The sequence below is a fragment of the Terrapene carolina genome, unplaced genomic scaffold (assembly GCF_002925995.2).
Source record: "Terrapene carolina triunguis isolate 2854851 unplaced genomic scaffold, T_m_triunguis-2.0 Scaffold244, whole genome shotgun sequence".
Taxonomy (NCBI): Eukaryota; Metazoa; Chordata; order Testudines; family Emydidae; genus Terrapene; species Terrapene triunguis.
The window spans coordinates 724,671-751,257 of record NW_020664595.1 but is presented as its reverse complement, the minus strand read 5'-3'; the positions used below and the strand labels follow the sequence as shown (position 1 = coordinate 751,257).

Sequence of the window (26,587 nt, the reverse complement as noted above, 5' to 3'; positions counted from 1 at the left end):
TCACACAGCTCTATGAAGGTCTGCTTCCTCTGGCAGAAGCTCTGTGATGCCAGGTTGCATGATGATGTGCTTGTTGTCCTGCACCAGACACACAAGTCCACATATAGAGAATTATCAGCTATAGTGCAGCAATCATCAAGAGTCTCAACTGTGCCATGGATGAACTCCTTTACAACCCCCCATCCCATCATCACCTTCCAAAGTATAGAAACTGCTGCAGAAAGGTCCACTATGGTCTCACAGACCCTCTGTCTGTATCCTCCAACAACAATGTGGCAGCAAGCAGCAAGTAGGAACAGCTCTTTCACAGGTGCAGGATCCATAGCTTGCCTCCCTATGAAACATACAGACTATGTCTACACTATGAGCTAAGGGTACAATCCCCCTGATCTGTACAATATTATGCTAACTCTCATCAGCAATATCAATATTTATTTATTCTTCCATTCTTAAAAGCTCAAAGGTCTGACATGGCAGAAATAGGTCTGAATTTAGTGCACCTGTGCTGGGTTGCCATGAGGTGGAGTAGGCATAGAGAGCTCCTCTCCCTGCCTTATCTCCTAAGCATGCCATGCAGGAGACAGCCATAATTTGGCTGCCAGTGCTGCAGAAACACTAAAGGGATACATCAGGCCCTACGGAATATATCAAGTAGAATGGGGAATATTGCCATGGCTCTGGCTTCTGATTAACAGATAGATGAAATGTAATACTGAGGGAATGCAGGCTACATTATAGAAAAAATATATGAAGCATAACTCGTGAGAATGCTCTCCCAAGAGCCCTGGAAGTATTCTGCTGCTACTCAGCTGCATAGGCATAATGCCTCCAGAGGTCACTACTTGAGCAGAGCTCCTCCCTCTCAACATGGCTCTGGGTCAGAGTTGTAATGAAGCTGATACTCTGCTCTTGATATTTTTTATCATTTGGGGAATAGCAGAAGCAGATTTTTTGAAGAGTTTCTTCACTATAGATACTCTCCAACAGGATTCTCAGTCTGAGCTCCTTAGTGCAAGATTGGCAACATCAACCTATTCTGACATACAGGAAAGATAAGAAGAGCCACAGAAGGCCAATGTGGCTGCACTAGGAGCATTGTAGCTATCTAAAAACCCAATAGGGATACATACAGGAAATGGAAAGAGGGGCATGTCACCAAGGAAGTAGACATGGGAATAGCACAAGTGTGTAGGGACAAAATCAGGACAGCCAAGGCAAAGAATGAGTTACAGCTGGCAACAAATGTTAGAGACAAGAAAAGGGGTTTTTCAAATATGTCAGACAAAAAAAGAAAGATCAGGGATGGTATGGGTCTGCTCTCAGTGGAGAAGGTAAGCTGGGTTGCCATGAGATGGTTGGAAGGCAGAGCTGCTCAATGCCTACTTTGCTTCAGTCTTCACACAAAAAAAAGACGGTTACTCACCTTTGTAACTGTTGTTCTTCGAGATGTGTTGCTCATATCCATTCCAATTAGGTGTGTGCGCGCCGCGTGCACGATTGTCGGAAGATTTTTACCCTAGCAACTCTCAGTGGGTTGGCTGAGGCGCCTTCTGGAGTGGCGCCCTTATGGCACCGCATAAATGCCCCTGCCGACCCAGCGTCCCCTCAGTTCCTTCTTGCCGGCTACTCCGACAGTGGGGAAGGAGGGCGGGTTTGGAATGGATATGAGCAACACATCTCAAAGAAAAACAGTTACAAAGGTGAGTAACAGTCTTTTCTTCTTCAAGTGCTTGCTCATATCGATTCCAATTAGGTGACTCCCAAGCCTTACCTAGGTGGTGGGGTCGGAGTCAGATGTCGCAGAGTGAAGGACCGCTGATCCAAATGCCGCATCATCCCTGGACTGCTGCACTATGGCATAGTGGGAAGCGAAAGTGTGCACGGATGACCAAGTCGCTGCCCTGCAGATCTCCTGTATGGGTACATGAGCCAGGAAGGCAGAGGACGAATCTTGAGCCCAAGTAGAATGGGCAGTGAATCGTGGAGCTGGGACACCAGCCAAGTCGTAACATGCACGGATGCATGACGTAATCCAAGACGAGATTCGCTGTGACGAGACCGTGAGGCCCTTCATCCGGTCTGCCACTACTACGAACAGCTGGGACGTCTTCCTAAAAGGTTTTGTTCATTCGATGTAAAAGGCGAGGGCCCTACGAACATCTAGGGAATGTAGCTGTTGCTCTCGTCGCAAAGCGTACGGCTTCGAAAAGAAGACCGGGAGGAAGATGTCTTAGTTGACATGGAAGGCAGACACCACCTTAGGGAGGAAGGCAGGGTGTGGTCGTTATTGCACCTTGTCCTTATGGAACACCATATACGGTGGGTCCGATGTAAGGGCCCTAAGTTCTGAAACTCGCCTTGCCAATGTGATAGCGATGAGGAAAACTGTTTTCCAGGACAGGTACAGAAGCGAGCAGGTGGCCATTGGCTCAAAGGGGGCACCCATGAGTCTAGAAAGAACCAGATTTAGGTCCCACATCGGGGCTGGCTGACGGACTTGTGGGTACAGACGTTCTAAACCCTTGAGGAACCTGCTGACCATGGGACTGGAGAAAACCGAGCGCCCGTTCTCGCCCGGGTGAAAGGCTGAAATCGCTGCTATGTGGACTCTGATAGATGAGACAGCTAGGCCTTGCTGTTTCAAGGACCAGAGATAGTCTAGGATGGTAGGTACTTGCACCTCCTTCGGGACAGCGTTGTTTAGGGCACACCAGCAGGAGAAGCGGTTCCATTTGGCCAGGTATGTAGACTTGGTGGAGGGCTTTCTGCTACCCAAGAGCACTTGCTGCACCGAAGTGGAGCAACGGAGCTCGGATTGAGTCAGCCATGCAGCATCCAAGCAGTGAGGTGGAGGGACTGCAGGTCTGGATGATGTAACCTGCCGTGTTCCTGGGTGATCAGGTCTGGCCACAATGGTAGAGTGATTGGTTTGGTCACCGACAGATCGAGGAGTGTGGTGTACCAGTGTTGTCTGGGCCACGCTGAAGCGATCAAGATTAAGTGGGCCTTGTCTTTGCGTAACTTCAGAAGGACCTTGTGGACCAACGGAAACGGAGGGAAGGCATAGAGGAGGTGGTCTTTCCACGGCATCAGGAAGGCATCTGACAGGGAGCCCGAGGAATGTCCCTGGAGAGAGCAGAACACCTGGCACTTCCGATTCTCGCGAGAGGCGAAAAGGTCTAAGTGCGGAAATCCCCACCTCCGGAAAGCGGAATGAATAACGTCCGGACATATCGACCACTCGTGAGCCAGGAAGGAGCTGCTGAGGCAATCTGCCAAGGTGTTCTGGACTCCTGGGAGAAATAACGCCACCAGGTCGATTGAGTGGGCTATGCAAAATTCCCAGAGGTGTATGGCTTCCTGACAGAGGAGGGACGATCGCGCTCCGCCTTGTTTGTTGATGTAAAACATGGCCGTTGTGTTGTCTGTGAGGATTGTGACACAACGGCCGTTGTGTTGTCTGTGAGGATTGTGACACAACGGCCCTGTAGATGCTCGCGGAATACATGACATGCCAGGAGTACTGCTCTCAGTTCCCTGACATTGATGTGCAGGGTTATTTCTTGTGCGGACCAAAGATCTTGTGTGCGAAGGTCCGCGAGGTGAGCGCCCCAGCCCAGAGCTGACGTGTCTGTAGTCAGGACTAGAGAAGGTTGTGGGGCATGGAATGGCATCCCTCCGCAAACAAGGTTGGGGTTTAGCCACCAACCGAGGGAGGATAAGACCTCCGTTGGTACCATGAGTACTGTGTCTAAACTGTCTCGGCCTGGACGGAAAACTGACGAAAGCCAGGTCTGAAGCGGGCAGAGGTGTAGTCTGGCATGTTTGGTCACGAAGGTGCATGAGGCCATGTGAACAAGAAGACCGAGGCACGTGCGTGCTGTCGAGGTCGGGAAGCTTTGGAGGCTGTGGATAATGGTCATCATGGACTGGAAGCGGGTCTGTGGTAGGTACGCCCTGGCGAGATTCGAGTCCAGTACTGCCCCAATGAAGTCTATTCTTTGGGTTGGCTCCAAAGTGGACTTTTCGGCGTTGAGCAGCAGGCCTAGTTTCCTGATGCAGGTCATGACGAACCGAACGTGAGACCGTACCTGCAGCTTGGACCGATCCCGAATGAGCCAGTCGTCGAGGTACGGAAACACTTGGATCTAAGGTCTGCGGAGCCAGGCCGCCACGACAGCCATACATTTCGTGAAGACCCTTGGCGCTGTGGACAGGCCAAAGGGGAGGACCATAAATTGGAAATGCTGTTGTCCGACCACAAAACGAAGGAACTGCCTGTGTGGTGAATAAATCGCTATGTGGAAGTATGAGTCCTTCATGTCGAGGGCGGCGAACCAGTCTCCAGGATCCAGGGAAGGGATAATGGTTCCCAGGGTAACCATGCGGAACTTCAACTTTACCATGAATTTGTTGAGTCTGCGCAGGTCCAGGATGGGTCGAAGTCCTCTCTTTGCCTTGGGGATTAGGAAGTAGTGGGAATAAAAACCCCTGCCCCTCAAGTCCCTTGACACCTCCTCCACCGCTCCAATAGAGAGGAGTGCTCCAATCTCCTGTAAAAGGAGTTGCTCGTGAGAAGGGTCCCTGAAGAGGGACGGGGAGGGAGGGTGGGAAGGGGGGGCAAAACAAACTGAAGATGGTATCCAGTTTCCACCGTGCGTAGGACCCAGCGATCTGATGTTATGTGGGACCACGCAGGGAGGAAATAGGAGAGGCGGTTGGAGAAAGGAAGGGAAGGATCCTGGGGGGAGACTGGTGCTCCGTTCTCGAGCGCAGATTCAAAAGTTTTGCCTGGGCCCCGCTGATGGTCTGAGAGGGCCCTGATTCTGGCCTCGTTGTGGACCAGGTTGTCGCCGCCTATTGCCACGACCACACCTTCTAGCGAAGTCTTGCCGTGGTCGAGGGTTAGGGTAAGGGTGCTACAGCTGGGGCCAAAAGGGCCTGTGTTGTGTCACCGGGATATGCATGCCCAGTGAGCGCATGGTGGCTCGGCTATCCTTCAGACTTTGCAGTCAGGGATCAGTTTTGTCCGAAAAGAGGCCTTGGCCCTCAAAAGGCAGGTCCTGTATAGTCTGCTGCAGTTCCGGTGGAAGGCCTGACACTTGCAGCCAGGAAATGCGGCGCATAGCTACTCTGGAGGCTAGAGTTCTAGTTGCCGAGTCTGCTGCGTCTAAAGACGCCTGCAGGGATGTCCTTGCCACCTTCTTGCCCTCTTCGAGCAAGGCCCCAAACTCGTCCCTGGACTCCTGGGGAATCAACTCCTTGAACTTCCCCATCGAGTTCCAGGTATTAAAATTATAACGGCTCAGGAGGGCCTGCTGGTTAGCCACCCTGAGCTGTAACCCACCAGTAGAGTAAACCTTACGCCCAAACAGATCCAGGCGCCTGGCATCCTTGGACTTAGGGGCGGGCACTTGTTGGCCATGCCTCTCCCTCTCGTTTACAGATTGTACAACGAGGGAGCAGGGTTGGATGTGCACATACAAGTACTCATAATCTTTGGATGGCACCATGTATTTCCTTTCTACCCCTCTGGCTGTGGGAGGGATGGACGCCGGGGACTGCCAGATAGTACTGGCATTGGCCTGAATTGTCCTAATGAAGGGTAAAGCTACCCGGGTGGGGGCATCAGACGACAAAATGTCCACCACAGGGTCCTCAACTTCCGCCACCTCCTCCACCTGCATGTTCATGTTCTGTGCCACCCTACGCAGCAGGTCCTGGTGAGCACGAAGATCTATAGGTGGAGGGCCAGATGAGGACTGCCTGCCACGGCCTCGTCAGGCGAGGATGAGGAGGACAAACCCTGGACTAGTGGGTCCTAGGGAAGGTCAGGTTGGGGAGGGTCCGGTTGCCTTAGGTCTAAGTCCGTAGGGACACCAGGCTGTTCAGGCAGTAGGGCGGTTGCCTCCAATAGCATCGGGGGAGGACGGCTAACAGTTGCATCTGGAACCCTAGACTCCGAATGAGCCGAGCGGGAAGCGCCTGTGGGGCCCCCTTGGGCTTGGTGGTATGCCCAAGGGGTCCAGAAGGACCATTGTGGGGGACCTTGGTCGGGATCCTGTCCTTCATCTGGCCCCTGGCTAGTGCCATCCCCATCCTGACCATGGATGTTATATCCACTCGCCGTCTGGGACGACGTCGAATTCAGGCGCGAAGGCCAAGGCAGTGCCGACCGCACTTGCTGCGTCGTACAATCCCAGTCTACTGGTGCGTGCCTGGGAGTTGCGGAGTGCTGGGGTCTCGAGCGGTAATGTGATCGGGATCGGGACCAACGGTCATAACTGTGCCGGGAGGCCGACCTGGATCTGGACAAAGACCGATGGTGTGGGCGGTGCCGTGATCGGCTTCGCGATGATCGGTGCTGGGATCAGTGCCGGGAGCTGTATCGGTACCGATCATACCGGGAGGGAGACCTTCGGGGGGTGGAGCTGCGCCGCGAGTACGACCGGCGCCAAGATGATGGAAATCGGTGCCGGGACTGCGAGCGGTGCCGAGACCGGGACCATCTGCGGGACTGGGACTGTGACCTGGACCAGGACCAGGAGCAGTGCCGAGCTGTCTTGCTGTGCGATGGAGATTGCATGAAGGCGGGCTTCCCTATGGATGGGACAGTCCGCACCGGCGGTGCCGGAGGCTGAGATGGTCCAGTGTCAGTCAGCGCAATCAAGTCGCGAGAAATAGAGAAGGTCTCTGGAGTGGACGGCAGGCCCGGCTCAACCACGGTGCACGCCGGGGAGCTTATATGCACCGGACTCAACGGCGTTTGAGGCGCCGGAATTGATGGTGCCAGAGTCGGAACCTTCGCGGTGTTGTCCGGCATGGCGCGCTGCTCCACTGAGGTTTCAGGCGGAGCTTGGAACTGTGAATAAGCAGCAGGTGGCTTGTGATGCTTCTTGGGCAGTGGGGACAGCGAGCGGTGCCGTGTCTGAGGCGATGCCAGAGATGTCCGGTGCCGAGGGACCTTGTCAGTGCTGGGTCGTTCTGGTACCAGAGGCGCGCTTCAGACCGATGGTGTCTGGGCAGCACGCGGTGCCGGGGGCACTGGGTTAAGTGCCGCTTCCATCAGGAGCTGTTTTAGACGGAAGTCCCGCTCCTTTTTTGTTCGAGGCTTGAAAGCCTTGCAAATGCGGCACTTATCTGATTGATGAGCTTCCCCCAGGCACTTCAAACAGGAGTCGTGGGGGTCTCCAATGGGCATCGGCCTGAGGCAGGCCATGCACGGCTTGAAACCCGGAGACTTAGGAATGAACCCTGGTACCGGGGCGGAGGAACGGGGATAAACCCCGTTTCCTCAACTTATATACACTATAAACACTATATATATACAAAACTTACTAAGAACTATTATAAACTTGTAAACTGCTAAACTACACTAAAGAACTACTATAATACAATTAATAAGCTAGGGATGTGGAGGTCAGTTATGCCGCTCTCCACAGTTCCAATGACTGTCATGGGCGGTAAGAAGGAACTGAGGGGGCCCTGGGTTGGCAGGGGCATTTATGCGGCGCCATAAGGGTGCCACTCCAGGGGGCGCCTCAGCCGACCCACCGAGAGTTGCTAGGGTAAAAATCTTCCGCCGATCATGCATGCGGCACGCGTACACCTAATTGGAATCGATATGAGCAAGCACTTGAAGAGAAGAATAGCATGTGACCTGATGACTAGAGAAGTTATCATAGACAATAAAGGGGAAGGTATGCCGATCAGGATAAGTAAAGAAAACAGAGATTTTCTGACTAATTTGAATTAATTCAACTCAGTGGGACCTGATGCTATTCACCCAAGGGTTCTGAAGGAATTACCTGAAGAAATCTCAAAGCAAAGGCCAATAATATTTGCAAACGTATGGATCACAGGAGAGGTCCTGGAAGACTGGAGAAGAGAGAACTTAGTCTCCATCTTAAAAAAAAAGGTATAAGGAGGAGCTGGGGAACTATAGACCAGTCACCCTGACTTCAATACCTGGGAAGCTACTAGAGCTATGTTTAAAACATTCAATTTGAAAATACCTGGAGGATGAAGGGGTAGTCACTAGCAGCCAGCATGGATTTACTAAGAACAAATCATGCCAAACCACCTTGATTTCCTTCTTTGACAGGGTAACTGGTCTGGTGGTTAGGAGGAATGCAGTGGACATAATATATCTGGACTTCAGGCAAGGCTTTTGATACAGTTCCACATGACATTCTGATAGGTAGGACAGAGAAATGTTGGCTTGGCAAAACTACCATTAAGTGGTTACACAACTTCTTACACAAACAAAGAGTAAGTATTAATAAAATGATATCAGATTGGAGGGAGATCTCAAGGGATCTGTTCTGGATCGGGTATTGTTTAACATCTTTATTAATGACCTGGATGTAGGAATAGAGAGCAGACAAATTTGCAGATGACACTTAGTTCGAGAATCTGTTGGAGGGAAGATAAGACCTCGCTGATATAGCATCCAGGGCGGCTCCTAAGAACTCTATTCTTTGTACCAGGCTCAACATGGATTTTTCAAGGTTGAGCTGCAACCCTAGCTCAGTGAAAATCCTAGCTCACTGATCAGAAATCTCTCACTCTTTATGGTATTCAAAAACCTTACTGTGAGACCAGCCCTTGAGTAGGCAGTTGTTGAGGTATGAAAAAACTATAATTCCCATATGTCAAAAGCAAGCTGCAACCATAGAATTATAGAATCACAGAATCATAGAAGATTAAGGTTGGAAGAGACAACAGGAGGTCATCAAGTCCAACGCCCTGCTCAAAGCAGGACCAACACCAACTAAATCATCCTAGCCAGGGCTTTGTCAAGCTGGGCCTTAAAAACCGTTAAGGATGGAGATTCCACCACTTCCGTAGGTAACCCATTCCTGTGCTTCACCCCCCCCCCAGTGAAATAGTTTTTCCTAATATCCAACCTAGACCTCCCGCACTGTAACTTGAGACCATTGCTCTTTGTTCTGTAAGAACACTGCCAGAACCACTGCCAGAATCTTTGAAAACACTCATGCGGTTTTTGAGATAGGTGAATTGCAATATGAAAATAGGCATCCTGAATGTCAATGGCCAAAGATGAATCCCTCTGGTTCCAATGATGGAATTATAGCTAGAAGTAGACTATCATTAATAATATCTTGAAACTGGTCACACTGATCAGCCTGCAGCTGCTCAATAAAGATGGCATAATTGTAGTGATTATATGTAGCCATGAGAGCTTGATAGTTCATTATCCTCAATTAAAGAGTTGTGGTTGAGTAGTTTTTTCTATCAAATAGATCTAGGCAGTATTGGTCCTTAGTTGGCGTGGCCTTCACATGGTGTTGTCTGCAAAATTCATTCACTGCCTCCACAACCAGGGAGTTCAGTTTTGGATGGATGCACAAAAATTCAGAATCTTTAGCTGGCATGTAATATTTCTTTTTGGCCCATTTGCACATCAGTGGATCATCACAGGGGTCTATGAGATGGATTTGGCAGGCCTTTGTTAATAGGCAGGGCAACTCAGATAGAGGGAGTCCATTGGAGAATGTCCAGGACCTTATGTTGTGTCTCTCTGATTTCTTCCAAAGGGATCTGGAGAGAATCCACAATGTGCTTCATTAGCTCTTGGAAGTGTCTGAAGTCATCAGCGACAGTTGATGTGGAAGGCATAACCGCTTCATCTGGAGAAGATAAAGAAATATTTTTGCGGAGAGTAATCTCTTTATATGCTCTGGACTCCTACTCCTCAAAGGATTCTTGTGCCTGAGGTAATGAAGGAGGAGCAGCTGCAGTAGGGATGCATCTCTCCCATATTCCCCATGAGAGAGACTAGGGGTATGGGAAAATTGCTGATGATATGCAGCCCAACGAACCCAGTATGGCCACTGGAGAGGCCCACAATGCATGTCGGGTGGCATGTACTGGTGCCTGAACCAGGTTAGGGGAACATGGGCCGCTCTTTCATGCAACTCCCTCCTCTTGTCAAAAGTGTCAGTATAGAAATCCCTTGTCTGAAGTTTCAGGGAACCGTTGATCAAAATATTAAAATTGGAGGAAAAGACCTTCCCATCAAGAGGGGAAGCCTTAATACCTCTGAAGGTGTAGGAGAGTCAAGCGGTACCAGGGAAAGGTGATTCATAGATTCATAGATTCATAGATTCTAGGACTGGAAGGGACCTCGAGAGGTCATCGAGTCCAGTCCCCTGCCCGCATGGCAGGACCAAATACTGTCTAGACCATCCCTGATAGACATTTATCTAACATGTGATCATGTGATCATGCTTGTCTCAGTACCGATAATCTCCTGTTTCGACTAGCAAAGGAGTAGTTCCCTCCTGAATCTGAGTTTGAAGAGCTGGGTCCCATTCCATTGCTGGTACTGAGGGAATATGCCACTCTGGCAAGTCCACTTTGGTCAAAGTAGATTGTACTGATGAGGAGGCCTTGTGGGGCACCAAGACTGTAACAGAGGTATGTTGTCTTCCCAGTACCAAGGCCATCTTACTGGTTGTCCTAGTTGCAGCTGGAACTGAAAGAGTTGTGGGTACCATTCTCATAGAGGTGGAATGCTTCAATGATGCAATGTCCTGCTTGTGCAGCACTGAAAGTTTACAGTATTTGTCGAAGTTGTATTTGGCTAGCAGGGCTGAATAACTGACAATCCAGAATTGTAGTGTAGCCAACAAGTACACTTTTTGGCCGAAAAGGTCTAAGCATTTGTTTTCTTTGTCCTGGGGAGTGGACCGGTATTGGGGTTGTTTGCCACAGTGGTTGGCGGTTTCTACAACTAGGGAATTAGATTGTGGATAAGAAAAGAGGAAGTCCATCCCTTTAACTGGTATGAAGTATTCTCTGTCTGCTCTTTTACTAGTAGGTAGTATTGTTGCTGGAGTCTGCAAAATGTTCTCCACCGGTTCCATTATTGCATCATTTATGGGTAATGCTATTTTGGATTATGGGTAATGCTATTTTGGATTATGTGGTAATGCTATTTGGATTATGTGGATGTGTGCAGGATTTGCAGCAACTTGTGGTGGCTTTCTTATACTAGTGGGATGTGTTGGCTGGTGGCTACACTTTTAAAGAGTTCTTGAAATTGATTCAGATCATCCATCATGGTTGGAGGCAGTGGAATTACTGCTTCATCAGGGGAAGAGGATGAGTTGTGGGCCGGTGAAATGCCGTCTTTGTCTGTGTCCTCTTCCCTCTAGTTTGCCAAGCCTCCGGTGCCTCCAAAGTCTCCCTGCTTCAGGATGGTGGTAGTGATTGGCTCCTGTCCCTGGTTGGAGTAAGGGGTCTGGTGTAGTGAGCCCTATATGCCACCACGGATCCCGGGGGGCACTGCATATGAAAGAGCATCGGTGGACAGATCCATACCATTGCTGCATCTCATGACTCTGACAGGTCTTAGTTTTCATTGCTTCCCATGGAGATCTTCATTCTGTGGGAGAGGAGTGTTGGGAAGAGAAGTGGCTCCCATGTAAATCCTCATAATCATCACTGGAAATAGGTGGGGGAGCAGGTGAAATGGGTATCTGCTCCGACATTCAGCCCAGAGATCCATCAGTGCTGAGCAGGGGTGATTGTGGCATCGAAAAGACTTAGAATCACAGAATACCAGGGTTGGAAGGGACCTCAGGAGGTCATCTAGTCCAAGCCCCTGCTTAAAGCAGGACCAATCCCCAACTAAATCATCACAGCCAGGGCTTTGTCAAGCCAGGCCTTAAAAACCTCTAAGGATGGAGATTCCACCCCCCCTCCCCAGGTAACCCATTCCAGTGCTTCACCACCCTCCTAGTGAAATAGATTTTCCTAATATCCAACCTACACCTCCCCCACTGCAACTTGAGACCATTACTTCTTGTTCTGTCATCTGGTACCACTGAGAACAGTCTAGATCCATCCTCTTTGGAACCCCCTTTCAGGTAGTTGAAAGCAGCTATCAAATCCCCCCTCATTCTTCTCTTCTGCAGACTAAATAATCCCAGTTCCCTCAGCCTCTCCTCATAAGTCATGTGCTCCAGCCCCCTAATCATTTTTCTTGCCCTCCAATGGACTCTTTCCAATTTTTCTACATCCTTCTTATAGTGTGGGGCCCAAAACTGGACACAGTACTCCAGATGAGGCCTCACCAATGCAGAATAGAGGGGAATGATCACGTCCCTCAATCTGCTGGCAATGCTCCTATTTATATAGCCCAAAATGCCATTAACCTTCTTGGCAACAAGGGCACACTGTTGACTCATATCCAGCTTCTCGTCCACTCTAACCCCTAGGTCTTTTTCTGCAGAACTGCTGCATTGCCACTCGGTCCCTAGTCTGTAGCAGTGCATGGGATTCTTCTGTCCTAAGTACAGGACTTTACACTTGTCCTTGTTGAACTTCATCAGATTTCTTTTGACCCAGTCCTCTAATTTGTCTAGGTCTCTCTGTATCCTATTCTTACCCTCCAGCATATCTACCACTCCTCCCAGTTTAGTGTCATCTGCAAACTTCCCGAGAGTGCAATCCACGCCATCCTCCAGATCATTAGTGAAGATATTGAACAAAACCTGCCCCAGGACCAACCCTTGGAGCACTCTGCTTGATACCAGCTGCCAACTAGACATGGAGCCATTGATCACTACCCGCTGAGCCTGATAATCTAGCTAGCTTTCTATCCATTTTATAGTCCATTCATCCAGCCCATATTTCTTTAACTTGCTGGCAAGAATACTTGTGGGAGACTGTATCAAAAGCTTTGCTAAAGTCAAGGAATAACACGTCCACTGATTTCCGCTCATTCACAGAGCCAGTTATCTCATCATAGAAGTCAATTAGGTTGGTCAGGCATGACTTGCCCTTGGTGAATCCATGCTGACTGTTCCGGATCACTTTCCTCTCCTCAAAGTGCTTCAAAATTGATTCCTTGAGGACCTGCTCCATGATTTTTCCAGGGACTGAGGTGAGGCGGACTGGCCTGTAGTTCCCCAGATCCTCCTTCTTCCCTTTTTTTAAAGAGGGCACTACATTAGCCTTTTCCCAGTCATCTGGGACCTCCCCTGATCGCCAGGAGTTCTCAAAGACAATGTCCAATGGCTCTGCAATCACATCCGTCAACTCCTTTAGCACCCTCGGATGCAGCACATCGGGCCCCATGGACTTGTGCTCGTCCAGTTTTTCTAAATAATCCTGAACCACTTCTTTCTCCACAGATGGCTGGTCACCTTCTCCCCATACTGTGCTGCCCAGTGCAGTAGTCTGGGTGCTGACCTTGTTCGTGAAGACAGAGGCAAAAAACACATTGTGTATATTAGCTTTTTCCACATCCTCTGTCACTAGTTTGCCTCCCCCATTCACTAAGGGGCCCACACTTTTCCTGACCTTCTTCTTGTTGCTAACATACCTGTAGAAACCCTTCTCCTTACTCTTAACATCCCTTGCTAGCTGCAACTCCAATTGTGATTTGGCCTTCCTGATTTCACTCCTGCATGCCTAAGCAATATTTTTATACTCCTGCCTGGTCATTTGTCCAAGCTTCCACTTCTTGTGAGCTTCTTTTTTGTGTTCAAGATCAGCAAGGATTTTACTGTTAAGCCAAGGTGGTTGCCTGACATATTTACTATTCTTTCTACACATTGGGATGGTTTGTTCCTGCAGCTACAATAAGGATTCTTTAAAATACTGCCAGCTCTCCTGGACTCCTTTCCCCCTCATGTTATTCTCCCAGACGATCCTGCCCATCAGTTCCCTGAGGGAGTCAAAGTCTGCTTTTCTGAAGTCCAGGGTCCGTATTCTGCTACTCTCCTTTCTTCCTTTTGTCAGGATTCTGAACTTGACCATCTCACAGTCACTGCCCCTCACTTCAGTGTCTCTGTGTTGCAGAAACTGTTGTGAATCCGTTTGTTTTGGTGCTGATGTTGCCATTGTTGTAGATTTGATTGGTAGTGTTACCGTTTTGTGCATGGTCTTGGTCGGAACAGTTGGTGCCGTTCTTGGTCTGTTGGTCAGTACCGATGGCTGCGTCGGTGCCGGTGGCGGCGGCATTGATTCATAGACTTTAAGGTTAGAAGGGACCATTATGATCGTCTAGTCTGATCTCCTGCACAATGCAGGCCACAGAATCTCACCCACCCACTCCTGTAATAAACTCCTAATCTATGTCTGAGCTATTGAAGTCCTCAAATCATGGTTTAAAGATTTCAAGGTGCAGAGAATCCTCCAGCAAGTTACTCATACCCCACGCTGCAGAGGAAGGCGAAACCGCCCCAGGGCCTCTGCCAATCTGCCTGGAAGAAAATTCCTTCCTGACCCCAAATATGGCGATCAGCTAAACCCTGAGCATGTGGGCAAGACTCACCAGCCAGACACCCAGGAAAGGATTGTCTGTAGTAACTCAGATCCCACCCCATCTAACATCCCATCATAGGCTATTGGGCATATTTACTGCTAATAGTCAAAGATCAATTAATTGCCAAAATTAGGCTATCCCATCATACCATTCCCTCCATAAACAAATCAAGCTTAGTATTGAAGCCAGATATGTCTTTTGCCCCCACTGCTTCCTTTGGAAGGCTGTTCCAGAACTTCGCTCCTCTGATGGTTAGAAACCTTCGTCTAATTTCAAGTCTAAACTTCCTGATGGCCACTTTATATTCATTTGTTCTTGTGTCCACATTGGTACTGAGCTTAAATAATTCCTCTCCCTCCCTGGTATTTATCCCTCTGATAAATTTATAGAGAACAATCATATCTCCCCTCAGCCTTCTTTTGGTTAGGCTAAACAAGTCAAGTTCTTTGAGACTCCTTTCATAAGACAGGTTTTCCATTCCTCGGATCATCCTGATAGCCCTTCTCTATACCTGTTACAGTTTGAATTCATCCTTCTTAAACATGGGAGACCAGAACTGCACACAGTATTCCAGATGAGGTCTCACCAGTGCCTTGTATAACGCTACTAACACCTCCTTATCTCTACTGGAAATACCTCACCTGATGCATCCCAAGACCGCATTAGCTTTTTTCACGGCCATATCACATTGGCAGCTCATAGTCATCCTGTGATCAACCAATACTCCGAGGTCCTTCTCCTCTGTTACTTCCAACTGATGAGTCCCCAGCTTATAACAAAATTTTTTATTAATCCCTAAATGCATGACCTTGCACTTTTCACTATTAAATTTCATCCTATTTCTATTACTCCAGTTTACAAGGTCATCCAGATCCTCCTGTATGATATCCCGGTCTAGTGTCATGCACTGTCTGTGCCTCGACAATTTGTTGGTATGGTTGGCCTCAGCAGAAGTGGGGTCCGGCTGGAGAATCTTGCCTGTATGCTCGGGGTTCTACTGATCGCCATATTTGGGGTTGGGAAGGAATTTTCCTCCAGGGTAGATTGGCAGAGGCCCTGGAGGTTTTTTGTCTTCCTCCGCAGCATAGGGCAGGAGTCTCAAGCTGGAGGATTCTCTGCGACTTGAAGTCTTTAAATCACGAACTGGAGACTTCAACAGCTGAGATAAGGGAAATTGGGTGGGTCAGCTTTTGTGGCCTGGAGGTCAGACTAGATGACCATAATGGTCCCTTCTGACCTTAAAGTCTATGAGTCTATGAGTCTATGAGAAGTCCGCAGAGGGATGGTGCCGGAGGTGCCCAGAGCCTAAAATATAATAAATCTAGTCGAGCTTGGCAATGAGGACAGCTACCTCACTGGGGACCTCATCTTCTAAGTGTCCCTGTGAGGGGAGATCACGGCTTGCTTCCTAGAAACTTTGGAAGACTGAGCACTTTCTTTAGCAGAGGTTTTGCCCAGGGAGCTATCTGCTGACATTGGTTTTGGTCCTGTATCAGTAGGCTGAGGAACTTTTCCATTAGGATCATTTTGAAGTGAAGGTCTCTGTCGCACTGTGCCATGGCTTTCAGGTTACTGCAGTGGGCACATTTTTGAGGGATATGAGTCTCCTCAAAACATTGGACACACATAGAGTGGCCATCGGAGACTGGCATAGCCTCACAGCAAGAGTCACATTGTTTAAAACATGGAGAATCTGGAATCATGACTGTTAAAAGTTCCCCAGTGGGGAAGGGGGAAAGAACAATAAAAATGGGGTTTAGGAGTTTTTTATTTTTGGAGAAAAGTATCTAACTAAGCTAACTAAGGGTATGTCTACACTACGAGAGTAGTTCGATTTTAGTTAAATCGAATATGTGCAATCGATATTAGAAAGTCGAACGTGTGTGTCTACACTAAGGACAGTAATTCGACTTTGTCAGTCCACACTACCAGGGAAAGCGTCGACATTGGAAGCAGTGCACTGTGGGCAGCTATCCCACAGTTCCCGCAGTCCCTGCTGCCCATTGGAATTCTGGGTCGAGCCCCCAATGCCTTCTGGGTAAAAAAATGTGGCGAGGGTGCTTTTGGGTAACTGTCGTCATCCGTCAGTCACTACCGCCCTGCCTCCCTCCCTGAAAGCGCCGGCGGGAAATCAGTTCACGCACTTTTTGATCAGTGACAGCGCGGACGCCACAGCACTGCGATCATGGATCCCGCTGCGACCATCGCTGCAGTTGTGGCCGTTCTCAACACCTCGCACCTTATCATACACCTTTCCCTGAGGCAGATGCAGAGAAATCAGACGAGGAGGCTACGGCACTGCCGTGAGGGCCTGAAGTCGGAGAGTAGCACAGAGCTGTCAGAAACCACGAGCCCCAGCGCCCAGGACATCACGGTGGCAATGGGGCATGTGGATTTTGTTGAACGGCGATTCTGGGCCCGGGAAACAAGCACGGACTGGTGGGACCGCATAGTGCTTCAGGTCTGGGATGAATCCCAGTGGCTGCGAAACTTTCGCATGCGGAAGGGGACTTTCCTGGAACTTTGTGACTTGCTGTCCCCTGCCCTGAAGCGCAAGGACACCCGCATGCGAGCAGCCCTGACTGTCCAGAAGCGAGTGGCCATAGCCCTCTGGAAGCTTGCAACGCCGGACAGCTACCGGTCAGTCGCGAACCACTTTGGCGTGGGCAAATCTACCGTGGGGGTTGTTGTCATGCAAGTAGCCAAGGCAATCGTCAAGGTACTGCTGTCAAAGGTAGTGACCCTGGGAAACGCGCAGGCCATCATAGATGGCTTCGCTGCGATGGGATTCCCAAACTGCGGTGGGGCTATAGATGGGACTCACATCCCTATCCTGGGACTGGGCCACCAGGCCAGCCAGTACATCAATAGAAAGGGCTACTTTTCAATGGTGCTGCAAGCACTGGTGGACCATCGGGGACGGTTTACAAACATCTACGTCGGATGGCCGGGCAAGGTTCATGACGCTCGCGTGTTCAGGAACTCTGGTCTGTTTAGACGGCTGCAGGAAGGTATTTACTTCCTGGACCACAAGATAACTGTTGGGGATGTGGAGATGCCTACAGTGATCCTCGGGGACCCAGCCTACCCGCTAATGCCCTGGCTCATGAAGCCCTATACTGGCGCCCTGGACACAGAAAAAGAACTGTTCAACTACCGGCTGAGCAAGTGCAGAATGGTGGTGGAGTGTGCTTTTGGCCGTCTCAAGGGGAGATGGAGAAGCTTACTCACTCGCTGTGATCTCAGCGAAACCAATATCCCCATCGTTATTGCAGCTTGCTGTGTGCTCCACAATCTGTGTGAGAGCAAGGGGGAGACCTTTATGGCGGGGTGGGAGGTTGAGGCAAATAGCCTGGCTGCTGATTACGCCCAGCCAGACAGCCGGGCGATTAGAAGAGCCCAGCGGGACGCGCTGTGCATCCGGGAGGCTTTGAAAGCCAGTTTCAAGGCTGAGCAGGGTACCCAGTGACTTTTAAGTTTGTGGACACAGAAGCAGAACTTGCCCCCGTTTCTTTACCCAGTTGCCGTCGACTATCCTCTCCAATTACATACCCCCTTCACCCCCTTCCCAAAAAATAAAATCTGTTCTGTTTTGTTAATGGACACCGTTGTCTTTATTACTGTTTTCGCGGGAATGTTTTAAACCTGGGACGCAGACTGTGGCGGGGGGCGGGTTTAGGGTTGTGATGCAAATGATGCTTCTAAACTCCAGGAATGACAGGCTCCGCGGTGGTGGACTGGTTGTTTCAACGGAGCCTGCAAGCCCTCCTGGCCGGGACTGCGTGTATGTGTCGGCTATGTGACTGTCTTGCAGGGGGAGGAGGGTTACAGATCCCCTGCTGCGCGGCTCTGTGATGCAGGGTAAGGACCGCTGCATAAGATCTGTAACTGCCCTCCCCCGCCACCAAGTCACAGAGCAACACCACCCCCCCACCACACAAAACATGAAAACCACCTCCCAGACTGACCAGGATAACTAGTCACTGCACTGTATATGTGCCCTGCTGCTGCACCTGCCCCCTGCTAAAGGTGACTGTCCTGTCCAATGACCAAGCCCCTTCCCCCCCCTTCAGACAGACTCCCCTCCAAAAGAAGAGGATGGAAACAGAAATGAACAGAAACGTATTCTTTATTAACAACCGCACATGGAACGGGGGCGTGAAACTTGGACGGGGTCTTGTGTGAGGCGGGTAGGAAAGGACTTTTCAAATTTTGGGGAATGAGAGCCTTCTAGTGGTAGAGCAGTCCGCAGGGGTGGAGTGAAATTTTTCACGGCCCCTTCCACCCCTCCGTGTTTGGACTTTGGGTGAGGGGGGTATGGGACTTGGTGGCGGGGCAGGGCAGTTACAGAGAGACTGCAGCGGGGCTCTCTCCTCCTGCCTCCGGTCCTGCAGAACATCCACAAGGCGGCGGAGCGTGTCCGTTTGCTCCCTCATTAGTCCAAGCAGCGTTTGAGTAGCCTGCCTGTCCTCCTGTCGCCACCTCTCCTCCCGTTCAATGTTTGCCCGGTGCATTTGGGACAAGTTCTCCCTCCACTGTGTCTGCTGGGCTGCCTGTGCTCGGGAGCATCCCATTAGTTCAGCAAACATGTCTTCCCGTGTCCTCTTCTTCCTCCTCCTAATGTGCGCTAGCCTCTGGGCAGATGTGGCTGTGGGAATTGGAAAAAGGGAGTGAATTCCTGAGACAGAGCAATGTATCTGTGAACAGAGAACATAGTCTTTCTCTGTGAACAAGACCATGCAGAGCACCTATCACACGCGCACTGAGGACAAGGTCGAATTTTCGGCCCTCGCCTACCGTGCCTGTGGTCTTGCTGTGGCGAGCTGAGGAGCAGGGCTGGACACCGGACTTTGTCTAGCTGGCAAACATGGTAAGCCGTAGACTTGTGGCCGCTTAAAACTTTAAGAGTGGCACTGGCCTCCTTTCACATAGAAAGCAATGCGAGTCTCTGCTGGCAGCAATCCTGCAAGCATGAACTCTGGCCCTGTCCCACCCCCTCGCGGCTGTAAACCGCGTGGCTGTAAACCGGCGGTTGCAGTTCTGTAAAGGGACGGGCAAGCAGTCCCAATACTAACTTTCCCCTACCTAATTCACAGCAGGGAGTCATGCCAGACATCACCCTCCTGAAGGTCTCGGAGAGCCAGAAGGAGAAGATGCTCCGGGACAGCCTGCAGAAACCGGGGCCATTTGCTGCAATGCTCTGCAAGGCCATGATCCCGGAGTACCTGCTGGCGTTGTGGCAGGGAAACGTGTCCTACCACGGGGGGCCTAATAAGCTCTCCCTGCTCAGGAACCTGCTCATGAGGCTGGAAAAACACCTGCAGGAGGCGTATGAGGAGTTCTCCCTGGAGGATCTCGCCTCTATCCCCGGTTACATTGACCAGTTCTTGGCTTAGGTGCCCTTGGAGGGACAAATGACTGCAGGGTTTTGGGCACTATAATCATGAAGCGGACATTGTGAAATTTTTTGAAAATGGTTCGGACTACATATTGAGGCGCCCAAAGACAGACTAATCATGATACACTTTGCACAGATTCCCCTTTTGTTTGACTTTCCTGTTTACATGTTTTGAAGCACTTTACCCACTGTTAATATTTTAAATCTTCCTGTTTTGTTGTAAATAAATGTTTACATGTTTTAAAGCACTTTAGCTACTGTTAATATTTTAAATATGCCAGTTATGTTGTAAATAAATGTTTAGATATTTAAAACACTTACTGCTTGATCCTTCCCCTGAATCTGTGTCTGGGGTAACGGCGGGGGACGGTTGGTAGGGGATCTCTGTCAGGGTGATGAAGAGCTCCTGGCTGTCGGGGAAATCAGCGGTGCCAGCGCTGTCGACTGCCTCGTCCTCCTCATCTCCTTCTTCATCTTCCCCGTCCGCTAACATGTCGGAGGAACCGGCCGCGGACAATATCCCATCCTCAGAGTCCACGGTCAGGGGTGGGGTAGTGGTGGCGGCCGCACCTAGGATGGAATGCAGTGCCTCGTAGAAACGGGATGTGTGGGGCTGGGATCCAGAGCGTCCGTTTGCCTCTTTGGTCTTCTGGTAGCCTTGTCTCAGCTCCTTGATTTTCACGCGGCACTGCGTTGCATCCCGGCTGTAGCCTCTCTCTGCCATGGCTTTAGAGATCTTCTCATAGGTCTTTGCATTCCGTCTTTTGGAGCGCAGCTCGGAAAGCACGGACTCATCTCCCCACACAGCGATGAGATCCAAGACTTCCCGATCCGTCCATGCTGGGACCCTCTTTCTATTGGATTGCACGGCCATCTCTGCTGGAGAGCTCTGCATCGTTGCCACTGCTGCCACTGCTGCTGAGCTCGCCACGGTGTCCAAACAGAAACTGCGCTTCAAACTGCCCAGACAGGAAAAGGAATTCAAATTTTCCCGGGGTGTGGCTGGTCAGAGCATCCGAGCTCGGACTGCTGTCCAGAGCGTCAACAGAGTGGTGCACTGTGGGATAGCTCCCGGAGCTATTAGCGTCGATTTCCATCCACACCTAGCCTAATTCGATATGGCCATTTCGAATTTAGCGCTACTCCTCTCGTTGGGGAGGATTACAGAAATCGATTTAAAGAGAGCTCTATGTCGAACTAAATGGCTTCCTGGTGTGGACGGGTGCAGGGTTAATTCGATATAACGGCGCTAAATTCGACATAAAAGCCTAGTGTAGACCAGGCCTAAGTAAAGAGACTTACTAAATTAAAACTAACTTATTTATTTCTAGAGTAAGTGAAGAGGCAGCACTGCCACTGAGCTCTGTCTGCAGCCAAGGATGGTTGAGAAGAAACTGAAAGGGTTGGGTCACATGAGCGCTAGATGAGATGCCAACGGCACTGTGTGAGGACTACTGCACATGCATGCCCTGACTGAGCACTGCTACTGAAAATCTCCAATCTATGATGCAGGGATGCACCGGAATCTGAAGTGGAGCACCCACAGGGACACTACTCAAAGAAGTAACCAGTTAGCCAGTTTTAATCCATCTAATGTATGCCATCTTAAGTTTATATCATTCCATTTTTTTAATCAAAATGTTCTGCAGTACAAGCCAAATGCCTTAAAGAAGTCTGTTACATCAACACTATTACTTTATAAACCCAACGTGTAATCTTATGAAAAAAGGTATCAGGTTAGTATGACAGGATCTATTTTCCATAACCCATGTTAATTGTCATTAATTATATTACCCTCCTCTAATTCTTTATTAATCAATTTCTGTATCAGCAAGTCCATTATCTTGCCTGGGATCGATGGGGGTCTGACAGGCCTATAATTAACTGGGTCATCAAATTTACCCTTTTTAAATATTGGCACAACATTAGCTTTCTTCCAGTCTTCTGGAACGTCCCCAGTTTTCTAAGACTTATTGAAAATCAACATGAGTGGTTTAGCAGGTTACTCAGCCAGCTCTCTTAAAATTGTTCGATGCAAGTTATCTGGACCTGCTGATTTTAAAATATCCAACTTTCATCAACTGAAGGGTATATTTATATTTCTAGCCAATGACTAAGCAGAATGATTCACATCCTAATGCTTAAATGCTTAAACGTCAATGTTGCATATATACTTTTAATGGGTGACTTAAGTGCAGAAGGATAACTAATAAAATAATTTAAAGTTAGAAAAAAAATACTTACCTTTGCTTTGTCTGCAGCAAAATAACACTCTAAATATCTGGTAGACGTGTACAAAGTGTCTAGTTCATCTTTCTGGAAGAAAAGACATGTAAAGCAGGGTTATGTAAAATAAATTGATGTGTTTAACTGCATGCGAAATACACTTCTGAATCATACCCTCCTGTATTACGTCACCCACACAACAGGAAAATCTTACAGAATTATAATTCTTTGACAGGGTAACAAGCCTTGTGGATGGGGGGAAGCAGTAGATATGGTATACCTTGATTTTAGTAAGGCTTTTGATACTGTCTCACACAACCTTCTCATAAACAAACTAGGGAAATCCAACCTAGATGGAGCTACTATAAGGTAAGTGCATAACTAGTTGGAAAACCATTCCCAGAGAATAGTTATTAGTGGTTCACAGTCAAGCTGGAAAGGCACATCGATTGGGGTCTTGCTGTTGCTCTGGATTTGAGGGGTGTGTGCCCCCCAGATTTTGATCAAACTGACTGCAACCATATTGAATGCATTCAGCCACTATGAGTTAGTAAAATAGAACACTACATAGTTAAGGGTTAATTGAAATAAGCAGGGCTTCTGAAAGCAAGGTCAAAATTAGCTGTAGGTTTCAGTTTTTGCTCATCAGAATGGGAGGAAGTGAGAAGAGAGTTAACAAATTGATACTGAAAGAAAATAAGTGGATGGAAACCTTGAATTTGGGTGCTTTTGATATAGAAGTTTATTATGACTAAGATTGTTAGAAATGTTTGTTGATAAGTAGTTTATTGAAGTTAGGAGAGGTGATCTACTAGCTTATGATCTACTATGAGCTCTGTGTTTTGTAAAAGTTAGTTATAAAAAGACTAGATAATAGAGTCAACAGGGAGTCCGGTGGCACCTTAAAGACTAACAGATTTATTTGGGCATAAGCTGCAGGGATCAGTTCTGTGTCCGGTTCTGTTCAATATCTTCATCAATGGTTTAGATAATGGCATGAAGACAACTCTTATAAAGTTTGCGGACGATACCAAGATTGGAGGGGTTGCAAGTGCTGTGGAGGATAGGATTAAAATTCAAAATGATCGGGATCAACTGGAGAAATGGTCTGAAGGAAATAGGATGAAATTTTCAATAAGGACAAATGCAAAGTACTCCATTGAGGAAGGAACAATTAGTTGCACACACACAAAATGGGAAGTGACTGCCAAGGAAGGAGTACTGCAGAAAGGGACCTGGGGTCATAGTAGATCACAAGCTAAATATGAGTGAACAGTGTAACACTGTTGCAAAAAAAGAAATCATTCTGGGACGTATTAGCAGGAGTGTTGTAAGCAAGACATGAGAAGTAATTCTTCTGCTCTATTCTGCACTGATTAGGCCTTAACTGGAGTATAATGTCCATTTCTGTGTCCCACACTTCAGGAGAGATGTGAAGAAGTCTGAGAACGTCCAGAGAAGAGAAACAAAAAGAACTAAAGGTCTAGAAAACATGACTTATGAGGGAAGAATGAAAAAACTGGATTTGTTTAGTCTGGAGAAGAGAAGACTGAAAGGGAACTGTGACAAAGTTCCTCCTCTACCTTTGTGGGTCCTGCGCTTATTGGCGGATTTGCTCGCTTCACAGATTCACCCTGTGGGCCAGGAAACAATCCAGAGACCTTCCCCTCAGGTAGAAGCTGTAGTCCAGTCAATTCCTCCTGTGTTTGATCAGGAGTTGGGAGGTATGGGGGGAACCCGGGCCCGCCCTCGACTCCGGGTTCCAGCCCAGGACCCTGTGGACTGCAGCTGTTTAGAGTGCCTCCTGGTACAGTTGCACGACACCTACAACTCCCTGGGCTACTTCCCCATGGCCTCCTCCCAACACCTTCTTTGTCCTCACCACCGGACCTTCCTCCTGATGTCTGATAACGCTTGTACTTCTCAGTCCTCCAGCAGTACGCCTACTCACTCTCAACTTCTTTCACACCTCTTGCTCCCAGTTCCTCACACACACTTCCTCTCCTCTGGCTCCCCCTGGCTTGACTGGAGTGAGCCCTTTTATAGCATCAGAGGGGCCTTAATTAGAGTCAGGTGCTTAACTGCCTCACCTGACTCTTAGCAGGTTAATAGGAGTCAGGTGGTCTATTAGCCTGGAGCAGCCCCTGCTCTGGTCACTCAGGGAATAGAAAACTACGTATCCAGTGGCCAGTATATCTCCCTTCTGCTACTCTGCTGTTTCCAATTGGTCTGGGTCTCTCACAGAACATAACAACAGTTTTCAAGTACATAAAAGGTTATTACAAGGAGAAGGGAGAAAAATTGTTCTCCTTAACCTCTGATGATAGGACAAGAAGCAATGGGCTTAAATTGCAGCAAAGGTGGTTTACGTTGGACATTAGGAAAATCTTCCTAACTTTTAGGGTGATTAAACACAGGTTAACCTAGGGAGGATGAGGAATCTCCATCACTGGAGATTTTTAAGAGCAGGTTTGACAAACACCTGTCAGGGATGGTCTAAATACTATTTAGTCCTGCCATGAGTTCAGGGGACTGGACTAGATGACCTCTCGAGGTCCCATCATGTCATATGATTCTATCATTCTCCAGAATACTATTTTCTTGGCACCAACACTGAATTTGAGAAGAATTGCATGAAGCTAACTGACAGTGCTGGGTAAGTGCTACTATAAAAATATAATCGTTTCCCTTTACTAATGGGTTTCTTTAGAGCACTGATTCTTTGTTTTTCCAGTGGAAAACCAAAACTACCTGCAGTTGCTTGCTGTAACCCACAATCCTTGATGCAGAAAAGGACTGAAGTCCCAGTGGGAAGTTCCTTTTTAGGTCCTAAAGCTGTGTGAAGGCTGGGTGTGGTGGCTTGCTGATCAGCATTCCTGACTGGCCTCAGGGTCCCCAACCATAACCTCTGCTTTGTCCTGTCACATAAGCCCTCTCATTTTTAGGTTTCGTTCAGCCTGTGTTGGGGAGGGAGGTTCTTTTTTCCACAGCTGCTGTAGTTCTCCAAACCATCTCCAGTCTTGTCCCAATATTACCGGGTAGATCAGGGCGGTCACTAAGCCGACTCTGTGAGTCTCAATATGGCCCTCGACTTCTACTTGTACTTTTGTGATGGGGTAGGGCAGCACATCGCTATGGGTACAGTGGATGTCAATAGGGTGCCCCCACCATGTCAGGGGACTCCAGCAAGCTAGTCCACATGATGGTCTGGCTACATCTGAAGTCCACCAGGCCCATTATTTTGGTGCCATTGACCCATACTGGTAGCAACATCCTAGTTGGGTCCTCTTTCAGGTGCCTGATGACCATGCCTCCCCATAACTGCAGTTCACAAAGGGACACTCCCACCTGAACTGTCCCTGCCATCCACACTCGAAGCACTTCCCCTTTGGGGTTGCTATTGGCTGGCCCACCTCTGGTGCTGTGGGTCTTCCTGATAGGGCATATCCCCCTCTTTGGAAGCACAAGCCTCCTCTCCATTCCACCTCTGCAGTTAGGTCTCTCCCTGCAGTCAGGGCCATCTCCTAGGATGATGACCAGTTTAGCTGTTCTCAACCTTCCCTTTGAACAGGCCCCTGCTAGGGATCAGAATCTTGCTTCCAGGGGCACTCCCCTCACTGTCAGTAAGGCTGATCTCTCAGCACACTTGTAGTTCTCCATTAGGGTCATGGCCTCTGCGAGGGTCGATGGCGGATAGCACTTCACCCATTCCTTCATCACGACTGGGAGAATATGGATGAACTATCCTAACACAATAATTTCCACCACCTTCACTCTGGTCTGTTTTTCTGGGTATAACCAGTGCCAACACTGGTCCTTTTGACCACCACACGGGGCCAGGTATCTCTCTTTGAGAAACCTCCAGTGAAACAACTTGGGATTGGTATCTAAACAATCTAGTATGGCTGTGGGACGGGTTGGATCACAGAAACCCCCCTGGGAGTTGCCCCCTGATATGCCAAGACTACTTCTATCCCTGTGTTCCCTGCCAGCTCAGGACTCCAGCACCCTGTCTTGCTGAGCCAGACACTCCCGTCTGGCTCCAACACAGACCCAGGGTCTGAATTACTTGCCCCAAAGCGGCAGGTTTACCTGAAAGCAGCTTACAGAAGTGTGCTTGTCTTTAGCACTCAGATGCCCAACTCCCAATGGGGCCTACACCCAAATAAATCCGTTTTACCCCTGTATAAAGCTTATGCAGGGTAAACTCATAAATTGTTTGCCCTCTATAACACTAATAGAGAGATATGCACAGTTGTTTGCTCCCCCGGGTATTAATACATACTCTGAGTTAATTAATAAGTAAAAAGTGATTTTATTAAATACAGAAAGTAGGATTTAAGTGGTTCCAAGTAGTAACAGACAGAACAAAGTAAGTCACCAAGCAAAATAAAATAAAATGCACACATGTATGTCTGATTAAACTGAATACAGATAATCTCACCCTCAGAGATGCTTCAGTAAGTTTTTTCCTCAGACTGGACACCTTCCAGGCCTGGGCACAATTCTTTCCCCTGGTACAGCTCTTGTTCCAGCTCAGGTGGAAGCTAGGGGATTTTGCATAAGGTGGGAACCCTTTGTCCCTCTGGGTTTCCACTCCCCCTCCCCCCCACTGGAAAAGCACCAGGTTAAAGATGGATTCCAGTTCAGGTGACATGATC

General features: G+C 48.8%; 1 protein-coding gene across 1 annotated transcript in view; it reads right to left on the bottom strand.

The window, feature by feature from the left end:
* The window catches only part of LOC113407719 (disintegrin and metalloproteinase domain-containing protein 20-like), a gene marked incomplete at its 3' end in the record, with an annotated part of 214,612 nt that overhangs the window by 163,278 nt on the left and 24,747 nt on the right, over positions 1 to 26,587 (bottom strand). Inside the window, 1 exon segment of the mRNA XM_026657440.1 lies at positions 21,945 to 22,016. Coding sequence (XP_026513225.1) covers positions 21,945 to 22,016 — 72 coding nt within the window.